Source organism: Oryx dammah, unplaced genomic scaffold, assembly GCF_014754425.2.
Source record: "Oryx dammah isolate SB20612 unplaced genomic scaffold, SCBI_Odam_1.1 HiC_scaffold_13, whole genome shotgun sequence".
Taxonomy (NCBI): Eukaryota; Metazoa; Chordata; class Mammalia; order Artiodactyla; family Bovidae; genus Oryx; species Oryx dammah.
In genome coordinates this window covers 25,637,523-25,655,805 of record NW_024070197.1, presented here as the reverse complement: position 1 = coordinate 25,655,805, position 18,283 = coordinate 25,637,523, and the positions used below count along the sequence as shown (strand labels likewise).

The window sequence follows — 18,283 nt, the reverse complement described above, 5'->3', positions numbered from 1 at the left end:
CCCTAAGTCTCGGTCACATTTAATGCCTCAGGGGCCCGAAGAAACCGTGATATGTGGGGAAATGAAGGGAAGAGTGTTTGGGTTTGGGGAAACGGGGAGGCTAAGGTTGGGCTAAGGAGAGGGGGAGCCTGTGGTGGAAGTGTGGTTGGGGGATGTGGGTTTTGTGGCTGAACTCAAAGGTGGGGTAGGAAACCAGGATCAGAGCTGACAGTCAGGGTGAAGTTAAAGGGTTCAGGAGACGATAAGGGGAGCTGAGGAGCTGACAGGACAGAGAAAGACCTTGGAGAGTGCGAGGCTGGGTGGTCTTCGCGGCGCGAGGATGCAGACGAGGCCCCTCTCGAATGTCTGTGATTGGATGCTCTCTCAGATTCCGCCTCCCCGGACCCCCTCCCTATAAGCCCCGCCCATGCCTCCGGGCGCGCGCCTGGGGAGCGGGGAGGGGGACCAAGCTGAAGAAGGCGGGTGGCGGGGGGGGGGGGGGGGGGGGAGAAGAGGAGAGACTCGTGCACGCGCTCCACTCGCTGCGGGTGCGCGAGCAGCGCGCTCCCGCCACCCGCGTCGCCATCTTTTCCCCCTCAGTCTGTCTGTCTGCTGTTGGCTTTGTCCGTCTGCAGCGCCGCCCCTCGGCTCCCCACCACCGGCACGACCCGGAGCTGCCCTCTGCCCGCCGGGGCCCAGTCGCGGAGAGCCCCGGCCCGGCGGGCCCGAGCTACGGCTCGGGGCCCATTGTCCGGCGGTCTGTCTGTCCGGAGGCGGGGCCCAGGGACCCGGAGCGCCGCGGAGCGCCGAGGCGCCGGGTAAAAAGACCCCCGACTCGTTCCATCCGGGACCAGGCTGAGGATGCAGGGGCTCCTCGCCCCCTCCCTTGGTCGCCGGCTGTCGGTCCTTTTGTCAGTCTGCGTCTGGGGAAGGGGCCAGGGGCTCACTCTGGCCTGGGGGGCGGGGGCCGTCCTGGCTCTGACCCTCCCCCTGCCCCCGGCTCCCGCGACGCGGCTGGACCCGGCTGACTCCCCACCGCGGCCGTCCCTCTTTCCCGTCCCTCTGGCGATCTCGGGCGCGGGAGGGGTGTCCGCGCCGCCGCCCTCCCCGCGTGGGCCTAGGTCGGTCTCAGCCGGGCACCGCCGGGACGGCCCCGGCGTCTGACAGGCTGGGCTGGAGCTGGGGGAGGGAGAGGATGGGCGTGAGGGTGCCGACCCGGGTATCAGTCCGGAGCCGCAGTCTCCAGAAAGGTTTCTAAATTTAGATTGCTGAGAAGACTGTATTGTCTGAGCGTTTGTCTGAGCCTCCTCGGAAGACCTCTGGCTCTTGGCTGATAATTCCCAGGAATCTACCTGTGCTCCTGCTTCAGGAAGCCAGAGGGACCGTCTCGGCTGAGTATACACAATCTCCGGACCAAACAGAAGTGGGAACAGGGTGAACCGGGAGGCGTCTACGTGACCAGCTTTCTTGTCCTCTCCTTTCTGGCAGGTACAAACCACTGGGATTCAGGCGAGTTTACTTTGCTCCGTGGGAACTGCACCAGATCTGGAGGTGGGAGTGAACCCTCTTTTCTTAAAGCTTGGATTTCACCCATTTTTTCCTTGCCGAAGTCTGTGGCATGTCCTGGAACCTGCAGCCTGACACCTGTGAGAGATCAGGGACAATGTTAAGAGGAGTTATTGGCCTCCCTCCCAAGGATTCTTAACCTTGTTCTAAAGATGGACAAAGCTTCCTCCCTTTTAAAATAGGATCCCTTGTAAACCTGAATCTTCCCATCCTCTTTTTCTTCCAGATGGTGATGTTCAGGCTATCCATGTACATTTTTGTACGGGTTTCGGATTACTACTTGGGAACTGAGTCAGTGTTGAAAGTAAAACTGAGTTAGTGAACTTTAGGGCACTGTGCCTATGGAATTCATTAGCTTTTACTGCTGTAAAACAATTGGCTAATCTCTGAGATCTTGTTGTGCAATCAAGAATGTACCTCCAGTGCTAGATTTTTTAATTGTTAATTAAATGACATTTATTTTCAAGAGTCCAAAACCCCACAGGCTTTCTTTTTTTTTTTTTTTTTTGAAGGAGGTAAGAATATTTGCTTCTGTTTTCCCTTCAGTCTCTCAAGTGTGAAGTCAGTCCCATTGGGTACCATCTGGTTGGTTCCTCATTTGACCACTAGGAGGATTGTGAGATGCAATGAACACTGGCGATTTAAATATGCAAATACTGATCTCTGTTTCCGACTTGTAGCTTTAGTATTGTTTAGTATTTAGTATTGTTGCCTCACCAAGATGATCTGAATAGAGCCTGTCTCAAATTATTCGGCCTTCTTTTGAAGGATCTTTATTGCCTTTATCTCATAGTTTTAATTTCAGATCTTGATGGGAAGAAAATGTAAATATTAGTTAAGATTTCATTTCTTCCTTATACAATAGAGAGCTATAGCTCTGCAAATTTGGGGGCAAAAATGATAGGCAACCTGCATTTCATTCAACTTTCTGTTTTGTGATTCCACAGACTTATAGAAAAAGACCCAAAGTGTAATATTCATTCACCGCTTCAGTTTATGACATAACTACTTGATTAAAAAGAAATCATCTACACAAACAAAACTTAGAGAACACATTTCATTAACATTAGCTCTCAGCATTCTACCTTAAAATTGATTTTTACTGTATACATTTGGAGTGTTTTTTTTTTTTTTAATTAAAGGTCTGAAAAAGAACTGTGTTTGATATGCAGATATGATAGAAGACTGCCTGAAAGCTGCTTCCTTTGCCACTTCCTGTGGAGGCCTGTCTTTGCCATTTGCGGTTTCTTTCTTCTTTTGGTAAGGGGAGGCAGGATCTGATTACAGGTCTGAGGTCCTTTCTAGCTACACAGAGGAGTTAGTTGGCATAACAGGAGGCAAGTCTTCACTAACTTGAGTGCAGAGTATAGATGGTAGTAAGTAAACCTCTCATAATGCCTCTTAAGGCAGTAAACTACAATTTTATATTTGCTTATTCAGTGTGAGTACAATTTGAGAAGGCAGGAACTGAAAGAAAAGTTTGAGGGTGATCAGGTCCACATTCTTATCTTTGGTAGGAAAGAGAATATCTCTCTTTTCAATCTATGTCTGTTTATTCACTCTGTCTTTCAAAGAAAATTCACAGCTTCCTCTACTAATCCATTTCAGACTCTCTAACAACACTTAATGCTGGGAAAGCCTTTCTTATAACTAACCAGGAACTGTAGGCGTAAGTATCTGTTTCCTCCTATTTCAGGGAAGCAGGTGCATGTCTCTGCAACAGTTCTCATGTGGGGACTTTTTCTCTTTGTTCTTCCCACTCTTTGCTACACAGAGGCTGGATTGAGAAGAGGCACTACAGTTATTAACTTTGACCACCACCTGGGAGCATGTGAGCAGGGCCAGGTTGATACTTCATATTGGGGTATTGAATTAGTACTCAACAATGTGGATGGCGCCCAGCTCTTCTGGTGAAAGCCCATCTTCAGCATTGGAAGTCTGATTTGCTTTAGTGCCCTGTCATCCACAGTGCCTGGCACTGTGCCTACATCACTAGATAGAGGCTCTACTCCCCATGTTTTCATTGACAGGTGCCCAAGAGTTTTGAGATATTTCCTGTTTCACAGGAGTGTGGTGCCTTTGTCCTCTCCAGGGGAGATAACCTCTTGAAAAAAAGCATCTGGAGGCTCCCATTGATGCAGATTGCAGGGTTTGACTGAGGGCATGTGACATGTGAGCTGCCACCCTCTTGAGCTTTCTTTGCTTCCTTTTACAATTTGTGGGGTGAGCCCACAGTGTGTCTAATGCTGGTTGCCTGAGTTTTTCACTTTCTTTTCTACCCCGTGACCTTGAACATGATTACTTAACAGTATTCTGGATTCCACAGGTGGATTTAGAGTGGAATCCTCTAAATCCTTTAGACTCCCCTCTCAAACTTCTTGGGACCTTAATGTTATGCTAGAGATTTATTCATTTCTCTCTTTAAGTAGTACAGTAATTTATAAATGGTGAGTTTTATATGCTCAAAAACTATTTTAAAAAGTCTTTTATCTTTTAATTGTGTATAATTTCCAGGCTGAATGACACATGCTAACATTATCCTTTTTATTGTAGGTCAGCACCTTGCAAGGAGGTGGTAACATCCAGTCGTGAAACTGGGAAAAGCCAGAGCTCTTGGATCAGGGAAACATGTCCCGTCGGAAACAGACAAATCCAAATAAAGTTCACTGTGAGTATGGGGCTTTTTTCTTCCGAAACCTGGGAATGCTGAGGGTTGGAATGGAAGAGTAATCTCAATTTAGGTGATTGGCTCACACTAATTCTTGAAGCAAAAAAGAGTCAAAGGTGTCAAATGTGATGGATTTAAAGTGTGTCTGTGCTAGGGGAAGTCTTGGAAACCTGTCTTAGGAATAGGTGTTCTTGATTCATCCTTAGTATTCACATTAACAGACATTTATAGGGTTCCTACTCTGTGCAAAGCCTTGTGCTCAATGCCAAGGGTATAAAACAATAAAATGATATGTAAGACTAAAGTGTAGCCACAGATATATAGAGAGGTAGATAATCTATGCTAAGTGTCAAATAAGGATGCTGTACACTGTGTGTACTGCAGAAGTTAAGAGGAGGGAGAGAACTCCATGGACTGAAGTAGCGAGGGAATGCTTGATGGAAGAGGCCCCACAACATGACTTTGAACTGGGCTTTAGAAGGTAGAAGGTGGGTTTTTTTTTAAACAGGAAAGGAGAGGTAAAACCAGGTAGGGGAAACTGCGTGAGCAAAGATACAAAGAGGGAATGGACATGATATGTTCAGGGAACAAGGAGACTTTGTATGAAGCAAAAGTTTCATTCGTTCAGAAACCACAGACGATGAGGTTGGAGATGTTTAACTCTACATTGCAGAGGCCTGAAGGCCAGGCCAAGTTCATACTTCTTTGTGACTGTAAGGAGATACTGTAAGGTTTTTAAACAGGGAGAGTGGAGTGACATTTAGACCACAAAGCAGTGTGCGGGGTGGATCACATGAAGGAGAGACTGGTAACAGGAAACAGCCATGATTTACTGCCTTGCATTATTTCTCAGCAGGTTCATATGTTTGTTTTAGTTCAGTAATTGGATTGTAAACTTCTGGAGGGCAGACACTATGTCCCATATATAATTCCTGCTATCCCTTTCAACTTTTAGCACTGCTCAGATTTGTTGTTGTTTACTTACCAAGTCATATCCAACTATTTTGCGACCCCATGGACTGTAGCCCACCAGGCTCCTCTGTCCGTGGGATTTCCCAGGCAAGAATACTGGAGTGGGTTGCCATTTCCTCCTCCAGGGTAACTTCCTGACTTAGGGCTCGAACCCATCTCCTGCTTGGCAGGTGGATTTTTTTTTTTTTTTTACCACTGAGCCATCAGGGAAGCAGCACTCCTCAGAGTAGGTGTTCAAAAGGGCCTTATTAAATTAGTATTAACATATTTACGCAGATTTGAGACAAGTAACCAATTTCCCTTGTTCTGAGCAGATAAATATCTTCATTCAAACGTAAAAAAAAAGACAAATAGCCCCCTGTTGTTATGGAGGACTGACTAAAGCACAGCAACATTTGAAGGGAATTCAGCGTTAGAACATTTGAAAGATTTTTTTCTTTTTAAGGAAAGAAATCCTACATTTGAGAGGTTAGGTTAGTCAAGGAGTTAAAAGGAGTAAAATTTATTAAAAAGATACTGTATGCCAAACAGTGTGTACCTTATTTTATTTTATTGGGTAATTTCAAGAGTAGGAGAGAAAACCATAGGTACGGAGGAATTAAGAGGACTTCAGTATGTTATAGATTAAATGAGTTTAGGGTGGCAAACATTCATATACAATTAATTCTTCTATTCAAGTCCCAGAAGAGTTGTATAAAACAGAGCAGGTTGGATGCTTCTCAGAGTGTTTTCTATAGTAAGTGGATCTGGAAGGCTGCTTAATATAAAAGTGAGTGGTTCAGGAACAATTTAGAAATTGCTGCCAAAACAGTGAAATTTAGTGGCCCTAAATGTGAGGATTGTCAAGAGAGCTAAGATGAAGTATCTGTAGCGTAGGTAATTGAACACAGAAGTTCAGAAGGATTGTCTTCTCTGCTCTGGGTTGAAGATGAATATTGATAAAGACACAGATGTTTCCCCAAGAAGGCAGGGTAGGAAAGGAACTCTTAGTAGAGTGATGAGTTCACAAATAAGGTAGTCACTGGAGTTTGGATTTACCTATTAAAGCCACCTGTCCAAAGAGACTTGGAGGAATGTCGCTCACAGAGATGATATATGACTGTGATCAGTCCAGGGGAGCCAGTAAATTCTTGTGTGGCAGATTCCTACACCCACATAGCATAAATCCATAGCCGCCTCTCTTCCCAAGGTAGTCACTCAAAGCCAGGTGAGCTGCTACTGGAGTTGGAACACAGGCCATAGAGACGAAGGGAATACCATACCCACAGCTGCAGAAATGCAGTTTTCTAGAGTTGAGCTAGTGAATACCGTGGTACAGTGGTGGAGCGGGTGGGACTTTGCAGACTCTGCACTGGTAAGCATTAAGAGGGTTATGAACAGCAAGGTTCGGGTGCAGCTAAAAAGCAGACCTTCAGGGAGGGGACCTTTGGGCAGGAAATTGTGAATGCATCTCACACGGTGGACTAAGAAAGAAGAAAGACGCTGAGATTTGCTAGTCTCTGGCGACCTTCTGCTTATTTACTATTTGGGGACTAAAGCTGATCCTCCCTTTTTTGAAAGGTCATTTTCTCATTTCCCATGATAATAATGACAAGTGGAAATTAATAATTTCAGTCTTCTGACCACGTGAGCCTTCTATCCCCTTGTGGTGAAATAGAACCAATGAAATATATTGAATTTAATGCCTCTCCTCTATTTAAAGTAAATGGAATGGATTCAAGTTCTGGGAGGTGGGAAGGTCTGCAGAAGCTTTGCTTAAATGTCAAAGCCAATCGGCATTTGAGCAGAGTAATGGCTGAGCTCCATCAGATCTGCCTTCTGGGAAGAAGAGGATTGTGTGGCGTGAAGCTCAAAGCCCGTCTGAAAGAATACATTAAGAATCACACTGCTGTAGCATGGCAGCATCTGTCAGATCTATTTCAGAAGCCAGCGCACAGGGTGCCCTGGCATATGCTTGCTTTTCCTCAGGACTGTATCTGGATCTAAATTATCGTCATGATCTCTCCTTCTCCCAGAAACATCTAGGCACTCTTTATGTTTTGCCCAGTTAGTTAATAGACTTGATGTAGAACTTTTGGAATAGAAGTTCAGAATTATTGTTAGTTACAGAGGAACTGCTGATAGCTTGAGATCTCGGTTAGATCTCTTCCCTCCCTCCTTCCTTATCTCACCCCCTTCTGAGTACAAACTTCTGTGAACTGTTTCTAGGGTGGTTTCAAATACAGTCCTTTGCACACTTTCATTCGATGTGTTTGTACCAAGCAAACCACTTAAGTAAAGGAAAACCTTTTCTTAAGAGACTTCTGTTTTCAAATTATATATGAGACTGAAAACTTCCAACTTCAATTAAAGTTTTTTAACTTTTACAGAGAAGCAGAAAAAAAGGCTTTAAAGTCCCTCATCTTCTAAAATGTGCAGTTTGTTTTGTCTTTATTCATTGTCAGCATCCTTGTAAGATAATGGTTCTGTTCCCAACATGTGGTAGCACCTCAGTTACGGAGACTGTCAGCTAGAAAAAGAATCCTAAGCACCTCACTCCTAACACTAACTTATTTTATTCTGAATTCGACATCTGCTCTCCTAGAAAATGTCTCAACTGCTTTACTTAATTTCATTCCACCAGACATTGCATTTATTTAACTGTACCAAAGACTCAAGAAAGAGAATTGTAAAATCTTTTTCTTTCTAGTAACTTTCATCTCAGGCTTCTCATCTGTTCTACAGACTTGCTTGTGTGACTTTATTCTTATCTGGTCTAAAAAACCTTAGCCAAATCAGACCAACAGTATCTAGATTTCATACCATAAAAATGAGAGGTAGCACCTTGCTTTTTACTGTTGAGCTTAGATGACTTTTTCTCAACTATCAATAGACATATAAATACCCATGTTAATTAAATAAGATGGTTACTTTACATTGATATCTAAAAACCAGAGGATTTTTTTTAACCTACTCCAATAGTCTCAAGAGAGAAAGAAATAATAATTCTACACTGTAAAAGCAGGCAATTGTGTAACACTTCTTAATCACTAGTATCTGTATAGATCATATTATACCTGAGTTAATATGAGATACTTTTAGCAAGTATCACTGCCTTCTTATGAAAGAATCCTTTTTTATAGTTTTTATATAGTTTGCTTTATGTTGATATTCAAAATAGGAATATCCCTGAGGAGTAAAGTTTACCTTAGCCTTTCTCCCAAGTCAGGAGTGGAATAAAATATGGGACCATAGCTTTTCTTTCCAAACTGCCAAAGGAAAGAATAACAGAATTAATATAGCCCAACTATCCAAGGTGAGAATGCTCCCAAAAGTCCTGGATAGGATGGCTGTATTATACAAACTCTTCTCTGTTCTGTGAAGGCCTAAATATTTAGATAACATCAAGAGAAGTAAAATTTTAGCCCAGGTTAATGGAGACTAGACTGAATTACTAGCTGATCTTAAAAAGTACATATCCTTTTAGATGTCCTTCTAATCCAGTGGTGATTCCCCATTAAGAAAGGAGGGGAAAGTGTAGATTCTTGGTGTGTTAAAAACCTAGCTGGTTTCTAGATAGGCTTTTTTAGAGATGTCTTTGATGCGGATGGTCTGCCCTTGATAATTATATGCTAGTACATAACTTATTCCTTAGTGTCATACCTGTCATGGCTACCAGGTCCAAAAACATGCATTTACCCAGAGTTCATTAACTGTTCCAGTTGGTCTTGGTCTTATGGTTACAGAGGAACCAACAAGGAGAAATTCAATATTTTACTCCTGCAGAGAGGAAAGAGAAGGCACTGTAACAAAGAATTCATTTTTTGCTCTCCCTTGCTATAATTTATACCCAGTGTGTCATCCTAAATATTATGAAGGTTGACGTGAAGTGGCTTATTTTTCCTTTACTTGAGGGCTGTGTATCTAGAAGTGCACTTAGACTTTCAGCATCTCTGTTCCCACTCACAGTGTCATTCAGAGCAGCATAATATCACTCTAAGCCAGGCATGGTAACTCATCACATGGCGTCAGAACCAGGAACATGATGGTTCCTTCCGTCGTTACTGGCCTTGAGGATATTATTTTGATATTTGCATTGTGTATATCAGTTTCTCCTGGAAGGAAAGTAACACTGACAGTAGGATCAGAGCTATTCTTATCACACGGAGACAAGCATTTGTTTTTGGTAACATCACTCTAATGAACCGCTTAAACTTCTGTTTACAACTATGCTAGAAAGGAGTTGAAAAATATGGTTATTAAGGGTTGGATAGACTGGAGTTTGAATCTTTATTTCCACCATAGATCTTAGTTTTTCTCCCAAGTAAAATATGGATAGTAATTCCCACGACAAAGTCTTGCAGAGAATTAAGGTGAAGTAGCAACTATAAAGGAGGAGAAAGGGGCAAAAGAGGATGAGATAGTTGGATGGCATCACTGACTCAATGGACATGAGTTTGAGCAAACTCTGGGAGATGATGAAGGACAGGGAACCCTGGCGTGCTTCAGTTCATGGGATCACAAAGAGTCAAACACGACTTAGCAACTGAACAACAACAAAGCAACTATAAAGCACTTAACACAGCCTGGAACTAGGAAGTGCCAAATAATCACTATTATTAGCATTTAGCACTTAACATATAGGACATGTTCACTAAATATTTGCTGAACAAATACCTAAGTGAATCACACAAAGCCCGTGTGTGTTCTCAGTCGCTCAGTCATGTCCAAGTCTTTGCGACCCCATGAAGTGTAGCCCACCAGGCTCCTCTGTTTATGGAATTATCCAAGCAAGAATACTGGAGTGGGTTGCCATTTCCTCCTCCAGGGGATCTACCTGACCCAGGGATTGAACCTGTGTCTCCTGTGGCTTCCTGCATTGGTAGGCGGGTTCTTTACCACTGAGCCACTTGGGAAGTCATACTTCACATCAGTTTCTTCACTGCCCGAAGACTAGTTGTTCAAGTCATTTGACCAGGTCATTTCTCCTGAATCATTGTGTCAGCCTCGGAATTTGAGCCTGTTTAATTTCCCTTCTCTCTTCATTAAGAAAGCACCTGGCCTATTGTCAGATGTTTCACTAGGGCTTTTATTATTCTTCCTTGGTGGCTGGAGAATAGGGATTGTAGTTTCCACTCTGACTGAGATAATGGAAACCTTAAGAAACCCAATTCTTTTTTTCCTTATGCCTGGCCTCTTGGAAATAAAAGAGCACTTAAATGTTAACTCTTCAATAACCACGCAGATACCAGGCGGAGTTCCTTGGGGTAAATGCACAATCAAGGATGGTTCCAGGGCTTTTGGATACTCTATACAAAGAGAAAAAAAAAGGCCACACTAAACCAAGGAGACTGAATGAAATATCCCGTTGCGAACTGGTTGGCATGTTTCAGGAAGTTTGTTCCTCAGCAGAAGTGAGTTCACATATTGTCCATTTTCCTTTTAATCAATCATTGAACCAATTTTTTATTTGCTTGTGACTAATTTTTATAGATGTGAGAGAGTCAAGGGAAAATTTCCATAGTATGTCTTGTAAGGAGAATGGATGAAAGATGAGGTCAGAGATATTGTTTTTAGATGGATCATTTGAAGCACTTGTTTATATAGTCAGAAGTTGGCAGTCAGGGCCATGTCGCTAATACACTAAGATTCGAAATTATGCCCAGATTTGTTGCCCTATCTTCATCCCATCGCTTTGCCTCCTCTTGTCTCTGTCTCTCCATTCCTGATGGAACATTATAATAGCAATTTATTACCTCTAAAAGGAGTCAAGAGTAGGAGGATTTAAGAGAAGCAAATGCTGCTTTCTAGAGCATCTGGCTTCTTGCCCAGGCAGAGTAGCTGTGCCCCAAAACCACTGGAGGCCACCAGCTGACTTGGAGATGAATGACCCCACCACAGGGTACCTGCCTGTCTCCTACCTTTGAATGGTCTGCCTTTCCAACCAGCTTGCCTGGGGATGTACCGCCCAGCTGGTGGCCTGACTATTTTTCCTTGTGACCACCAGGGGATCAAGTATTTGCTGGGCTAGAAGAGCAAGCCCGCCAGGCGATGATGAAAACTGATTTTCCTGGAGACCTTGGCAGTCAGCGACAAGCTATCCAACAACTAAGAGATCAGGACTCCAGTAGCAGTGAGTTCTACACCTTCTGGTAATGACTCAGGGCAATGGGAGAAGAATTATCAGAGTGTGTGTGCTCTGGGGATTGTGCATGGGGGTTGGGAGGAAGACCTGAAGGAGATTTGTGGATCCTCAGTGTTCCCACAGGTGTTGTAAGGTGTATGGGCATATGCTTGTTTAGAGAAAGAACAGGTTTGACATTATGTTTTTTATTTTTTTTTAATTCAAGGACTGCAGTACTTGGCATAGTGCCATACATAGATAGGTTTGTGATAACCCTGATAGGGGCATAGGGATGTTTGGTGTGCAAGGAGCCCCTGGGCTAGGTCAAATAAGAAAAAAAAGAAAATCCCTGTCCCTTAGAATCTATTTATTCATAATTAATAAATATAAGCATGGTATTCATGAAAGTTTTGCTTGAGGACCCAGTTTTAATGCTCTGTAAGAGGATTTGCTTATTAGTGAGATTACATAGCATATAAAATGCTGATGTGGAAGTCTTCCCACCCCACGTCCTGAGTAGATCCCTTTGATTAAGAGATTGAAAAGACGGTAGCTGGTAACTGGTTGAGCCTCAGGGATCATCTGTTCCACGACTTGCTTGAACAAATACACTTTGAGATGTGTTATTTTCTAGGATGATACGCTCACTTTACTAATTTGATCCTTCTGATATTGGTGTTATTAGTATCAATTCAGATTGACATTTCTGGTTTTTCTCCACATTTGGGGTTGGAAAGGAAAGAAGAGGGAGAAAGTTCTGCACTCTTCTATGCACTACATTTTCTATTTAAACTAACATGTTAGCAATAAAAAGTAATTTAGCAAGTCATTGCTCAGGTATAAAAAAATAAACCCAAATATTTCTAGAAAATCTGTGGGAGCTACCAGTTTTAGTAGCAGGTGGGAATGCCAAATCTATAGAAGTCTGGTAGGTTTCCATTCTGGAAAAGTTGTATCACCCCTTTACATGGCAGACTTTTTTTTTAACCTTTCTAGTAGATATATTTGAATTTTTGAGAAATTACAAAAAAGTGTTTGATACAGTATTGCCTTAGACTACAAGTATACTGAATAAGCTGATGAGAAAACATTGTGTCATTTAATCTGTGCCAATCCTTATTTACTGAAGTGGATTCAAACTAAACCTTTGGACTGAGGAGTAGTGCACGTGCACCACAGATCTTTCCAGGGCTCACATCCAGGCCACTAACCAAGTGGAGTCTCTAACAGAGACACAGGTAACTACCAGCAGGTGACATGGGTAGATTTTCTTTGGAAGAAAGGGAATGTGACTAGTTTTGCCCAGTTACTCGTAGATTTAGAAATTACTTAAGGGATAGTAGAAGATAAGCATCGTTAGCTAAGAAAGCCAAGTCCCACTGCCAATGCAGAGAGCCTGGTGAAGCTCCATCCTGTATTCCTCTCACTGACATTCAGGCCCAAGAGTCCAAGATCCAGGTGGTGTTGGGACGGGACTAGAGTCTGACAGCTTCCCCAGGTTTGGCTTCCTCTCGGGATCTTCAATGTACTAGCACTTTTTTTTCCCTTTCAGAAAGAACTTCTTACATTACTATGTTTTTTTTTTTTTTGAATCATTTCTTTTCCTATTTTGTAATAGAGAGGAAAAAAAATTGGCTCACACAAACCTTGCAGATCCCCCAGCCACAGGCAGACCTCTGCACAGCCACATCCTACACCTAAACTAAAACAAACTCAGTTCTTACTTTAGTCATGAGAAATGATGTTTCATCCCGAAGTAAAGAATATCTTGTTCCCTCCAGTTAAGCATTCAGTTATCCATCAGATAATCCAAGGAACCACCAGGAATAATGGACTTATTTAGCCTAGACTGCTGAGTTCCTAGCAGGGTGAGGACACCGTGAGTCAAACACCACTGCAGAATGCCAGAGGTTGGTTGCTGTACTAACTCTTGCACTGTCCTGAGCAGCTATTCCCCTAGAAAGTGACATTTTTACCTAATTTCCTACTACCTCCTTTATTGATAAGAAGAAAGAAAAAGTTGGTGTTTCTATAAGTGCTCCTTGAGGTTTGTTGGGAGAGAAAAGACTAGTGGGTCTCAGAATAGAATAGAGTATGACACCATGGAGAAACTGCAGTGAGGTTAGGGACAAAAGTAAGTAATAAAATCAGTGCTAAGTGTTGGTAAGTTGGAAGTGGTGTGTTGTCGAAATAAGCATGGTGTGAGGTGCATGGGAGGTGTGATATGAAGTGTGAGATATTTGGGAACCGTGTGTAAGAAGTTATTGCTTTTATGATAATATACAAGGCCTAATAACCATTTTCCAATGCAGTTTTACCTCCAATTTTCTCTTTTGTGTATATATGACAATATAAGGAACAGTTAGAGCTGGCTTCCACTTAACATGATTTGTACTCAAAAAAAGCTCTGATACCAACTATATTATGGAAGATCTGGGGGTGTTTTCCATTTTAGCTGCAAACTCTTGGGTGGAAAGCAACACAAGATGTACTCATGCAAAAATCAGAACAAGTGACCAGTTTGTGTGTCCCAGGTGACAGTGAGGGAGATGAAGAAGAGACCACACAAGATGAAGTGTCTTCTCATACGTCAGAGGAAGATGGAGGAGTGGTCAAAGTGGAAAAAGAATTAGAAAATGCAGAACAGCCTGTTGGTGGAAAGAAAGTGGCAGAGCATGAGGCAAGTGACAAATGGCTCCTGGGCACCCTTCCCCTTCTGCTCTGTCCAGATGCCTCTCCTCCACCTGAAGGCAACTCTTGCCTCTGAGGGTCTCCCAGGTTTTCAGATGCAGCCTCTCTTGTTTTACAGCACCAGGTACCCTACCCTCAGGCACATAGGTCTCATCACACCTAGGCTTCCTTTTCCACCCGCCCACATATCACTTACCCACACGCAGCTCCTACTCCCGAAGCTCCCCACATTTTTCTGGCAGAATGTCCACCTTTGTAAAACTATTAGTTGACTTCCTGAGATGTACTCTTGAATACGCTTGCAAATTTCAGTCACAGTGTTAAATGAGGTGCCATCCTTTCACTAAATTGTCTCTTGAGGATTCCTGCAAGAGGCATGGCAGGAGGGAAAGCTAGTCTTCTCCCTACAGAGTTTACCTTAGGGGGGAAAAATTAGATAAGCTCTCTGGAGTAATTCTGTGTCTTCATGGCAGGAAGCCTTGGAGAAGATGAAGATGGGAACAAATTTAATTCCCTTTCCCCCGTCACTCTCCTTTGACCCACGATGGGAACCTGAGAATAATGTATGATAAGAGATTGTGTTACTTTTAACAGGATACCCTTTTAGAAGAAGCAGGGGCAGGGAAGAGACTGGTAAACCATCTTAGTGAATTGCCTAATTGTTGTGTTGCAGGTCACGGAGAATTTGCATTCTGACCCGTTACTTGGACTCTGCCAATGTCCCCTCTGCCAGCTCGACTGTGGGAGTCGGGAGCAGCTGATTGCTCACGTGTACCAGGTATGGTTTGGGGAGCCACACGCTCCGGAAAACAGGCGCCAGTGACTTGTTTAGCCTTTGCCTCCAACCCCAGAAAGAACCTTGGGTTGTTTTTGCTTCCACCCAGATTCCACTCTTAGAGAATAAGTGGGATACATTGAGTGAATATGTTCTGGGTTCCCAGGCAGACATTGTGAAAATTAAGTATCATTTTTTTCCTAAAGTAATTAATGTATATTTTATATAGTGAGAGAGAAATGGGCTTTGTTTTAAAGAAGAAAAAAATGAATTAACAGATGTTTCTGAAATACTGGAGAAAGTTAGTGTAAACCAACGCATCAGAACAAGACGACCGTCCAGTAGCAGAACACACATGTCTTATGATTTGTAGTGAACAGGCATCAGCACGCGTGGCAGCCTGGGCTTTACCGTAAAGACCACTGGCTCGTGAGGGGAAGCATTTCTTCAGAAGACTGATATTAAAAGATGGAAGGAAAGGCTGTGCATTTAAATATCTTTTGGGTACCAGTCTTCCCAGCCAGCTTCTAGACTTGGCCTTCAGTGCTCCTTTAAAATGCACTTGTCGGGCTTCCCTGGTGGCTCAAGATGGTAAAGTGCACTTGTACCTACACAGCGTGGGGCAAACAGACCATGAGAAATTATCCTGAGCTAAAATTCTTCTCCGGCTCTGAAGAGGAATGTGGCATCTCATTTTTCCCCAAGCCAGCCCCACATCCCAGAACATAGTCAGAACTCAAATCAGTGAAATCTGAGCAGTGGTGTGGATGGCCTCGCCCTTCTGAAGGCCCTTTAACATGAGCCTGTTCCTTTTCTGGATGCTAAATAGGGAGAAGAGTTCTTGTTCTAAGACTAAGGAAAGAGGGATGTTTCCCAGAAAGTAGTTCCTCAATGGGTAGAACTTGTCCTGGAGCTGGTGTGAGTTGACAGATGAGGCTCTCTTTTCCAGCACACTGCAGCCGTGGTGAGCGCCAAGAGCTACATGTGTCCTGTCTGTGGCCGGGCCCTCAGCTCCCCAGGGTCACTGGGTCGCCACCTCTTAATCCACTCAGAGGACCAGCGGTCGAACTGTGCTGTGTGTGGAGCCCGTTTCACTAGCCATGCCACGTTTAACAGGTTAGCCGGGCGCCTAAACCTCTGTGCTGGGAGCAGATTACTGGGTGTGGCTTCTCCTTTGGCATTGCCAAGGCAACTGACTCTTGACTCTGGAAATACAAGGAAGGCTAGTAAATATGTCCATTCCGTTAAAATACCCCCAAAGGGAAATGAATTCTCATGTCTTTCCTCGATCAGAATATCTTCATCTGGAAAGAGACGTGGGAAGTCCAAGAACCTTCATGATAAAGCAGGGAGAAAGAAGTTAGAGAGGCCATGAGGCCCCTCACAGGAGGACAGTCTCCACTGTGTCCAGGAAGACTGGGGCTGTGTGCACTGTCCACACCGTTTGCTAGTTAGTGTGCAAGGCAGGGTCGGGCAGGGGGAGGTGAAGCCAGTGGACCGGACCTCCCCTACGGCAGCTCCCACCTCAAGGACTGCCATGCACAACTCCTACAGACAACTCCATCAGTTTGGCTTGAACAGGACTGCACATCATAAAGGCTCCTCCTCTGATTTCTGGTGGCTTGCTGTGGCAGTTGGCTCAATCCCTAACTCCAGGTGGGCTTCAAGACTTGGTAGACACCCTGGCCCAAAGAAGGGCAAGAGTGGAAAGGTGGAGGAGGTCTCCCAAGTACTCAAACTGACCCCTAGTGGTGAACTTGGAGCAACTGGCCTGGCAGGACAGAATAAATCAGGGCCTTGTTAGACCATGGCATTAACCTTACAAAATTTTTGCTTTCCAGTGAGAAACTCCCTGAAGTCCTTAATATGGAATCCCTACCGCCAGCCCACAGTGAGGGCCCCTCCAGTGCCGAGGGGAAGGACGTTGCCTTTACTCCAGTGTACCCTGCTGGAATTCTGCTTGTGTGCAACAACTGTGCTGCCTACCGGAAGCTGCTGGAAGCCCAGACCCCCAGTGTCCGCAAATGGGCCTTGCGTCGGCAGAATGAGCCTTTGGAAGTCCGGCTGCAGCGACTGGAACGAGAGCGCACAGCCAAGAAGAGCCGGCGGGACAATGAGACCCCCGAGGAGCGGGAGGTGAGGCGCATGAGGGACCGAGAAGCCAAGCGCCTGCAGCGCATGCAGGAGACAGACGAGCAGCGGGCACGCCGGCTGCAACGAGATCGGGAGGCCATGAGGCTGAAGCGAGCCAACGAGACCCCTGAGAAGCGGCAGGCCCGTCTCATCCGGGAGCGCGAGGCCAAGCGGCTCAAGAGGAGGCTGGAGAAAATGGACATGATGTTGCGAGCTCAGTTTGGCCAGGACCCTTCTGCCATGGCAGCCTTAGCAGCCGAAATGAACTTCTTCCAGCTACCTGTGAGTGGGGTGGAGTTGGACAGCCAACTCCTGGGCAAGATGGCCTTTGAAGAGCAGAACAGCAGCTCTCTGCACTGAAGCCACACCCTCCTGCCTGCCTTCCCACTCACCACCCACCTGAGCCTACAGGGATCCTCACTCAGTCACCCTCAGATCCTGTCCTTGTGGCGGAGGCAGGCCCGGGTTTGTTGCAGGTGGACCTGCATACCCCTTGCATGTGGGAGCAGGATGATGGGGTCAGGAGGGACCTGGCTCCAGGCAGCTGTGGACGAGAGAGCAGGCACTCCAGACACTTCAACTGTGCAGCCCACTGTTGCAAGGTCTGCACATGGGACTGTGGGGTCCCAGTGTGGCCCGCGGAGTTACGAGGGCAAATAAATTAATTTTATCTTTACTGCCCTTTCCTGCTCTTCTCTTGATTTCATTCTAGCAAATGAAGTGATCTAAGACTTGGATGGAAGTTTTCAGGCAGGAACTTCCAGTGATTGTCTTTTTCCAAGGGAGGGTGCTCCTCCACTTAGGCTCTCCAAGTAGAGATAACTTATCTGGCCCTTCACAAGTTAATGGCAACACTGAGAAAGAACCGATGCCGGCTTTGTGAGGGTCCATGCCCACAACCCTAATGGGGCTTGCCTGTGGTCCCAAGAGCTATTTCAACCTAGCTTTCCTTTTCCAAACTCAGGAGACACCTTTCCTCGTGACTGGGGCTTCCCTGATAGTTCGGTTGGTAAAGAATCTGCCTGCAATGCAGGAGACCCCAATTCGATTCCTGGGGTTGGGAAGATCTGCTGGAGAAGGGATAGGCTACCCACTCCAGTATTCTTGGACTTCGTTTGTGGCTCAGATGGTAAAGAATCCACCTGCAATGTGGGAAACCTGGGTTCGATCCCTGGGTTTGGAAAATCCCCTAGAGAAGGAAAGGCTACCCACTCCAGTATTCTGGCCTGGAGAATTCCATGAACTGTATAGTCCCTGGGGTCGCAAAGAGTCAGACATGACTGAGCAATATTGAGCATACCTTTTCCAAACTCAGAAGCAAACACCTTTCTTCATGACTGGCACTTGCTAAAGAGGATGTAGTATTTAGGTACCAACTACTTTCCCCAGCAGAATT

General features: G+C 44.8%; 1 protein-coding gene across 14 annotated transcripts; it reads left to right on the top strand.

The window, feature by feature from the left end:
• Positions 1 to 528: 528 nt before the first annotated feature.
• On the top strand, positions 529 to 17,568 carry ZNF821 (zinc finger protein 821). 14 transcript variants are annotated; one of them, XM_040253181.1, is made up of 9 exons: positions 532 to 797; positions 1,468 to 1,530; positions 2,688 to 2,805; positions 4,099 to 4,213; positions 11,172 to 11,297; positions 13,823 to 13,968; positions 14,653 to 14,757; positions 15,704 to 15,870; positions 16,596 to 17,568. In XM_040253181.1, exons 4-9 carry the CDS (start codon positions 4,174 to 4,176, stop codon positions 17,245 to 17,247), a joined length of 1,236 nt encoding a protein of 411 aa, XP_040109115.1. In that variant the 5' UTR covers positions 532 to 797; positions 1,468 to 1,530; positions 2,688 to 2,805; positions 4,099 to 4,173; the 3' UTR covers positions 17,248 to 17,568. The 14 variants fall into 14 exon arrangements, with proteins under 14 accessions (XP_040109123.1, XP_040109115.1, XP_040109117.1 ...); XM_040253183.1 differs by having other exon boundaries at positions 548 to 797; positions 2,718 to 2,805; positions 3,576 to 4,213; XM_040253180.1 differs by having other exon boundaries at positions 548 to 797; positions 3,576 to 4,213.
• The last annotated feature ends 715 nt before the right edge of the window (positions 17,569 to 18,283 follow it).

Bases quoted from the DNA above. Each gene is read 5' to 3' on its own strand.
- ZNF821 (XM_040253181.1), top strand. From the start codon at position 4,174: ATGTCCCGTCGGAAACAGACAAATCCAAATAAAGTTCACT. The intron at 4,214-11,171 runs GTGAGTATGGGG...TGTGACCACCAG, and splicing joins AAATCCAAATAAAGTTCACT to GGGATCAAGTATTTGCTGGG. The intron at 11,298-13,822 runs GTGAGTTCTACA...TGTGTGTCCCAG, and splicing joins AGATCAGGACTCCAGTAGCA to GTGACAGTGAGGGAGATGAA.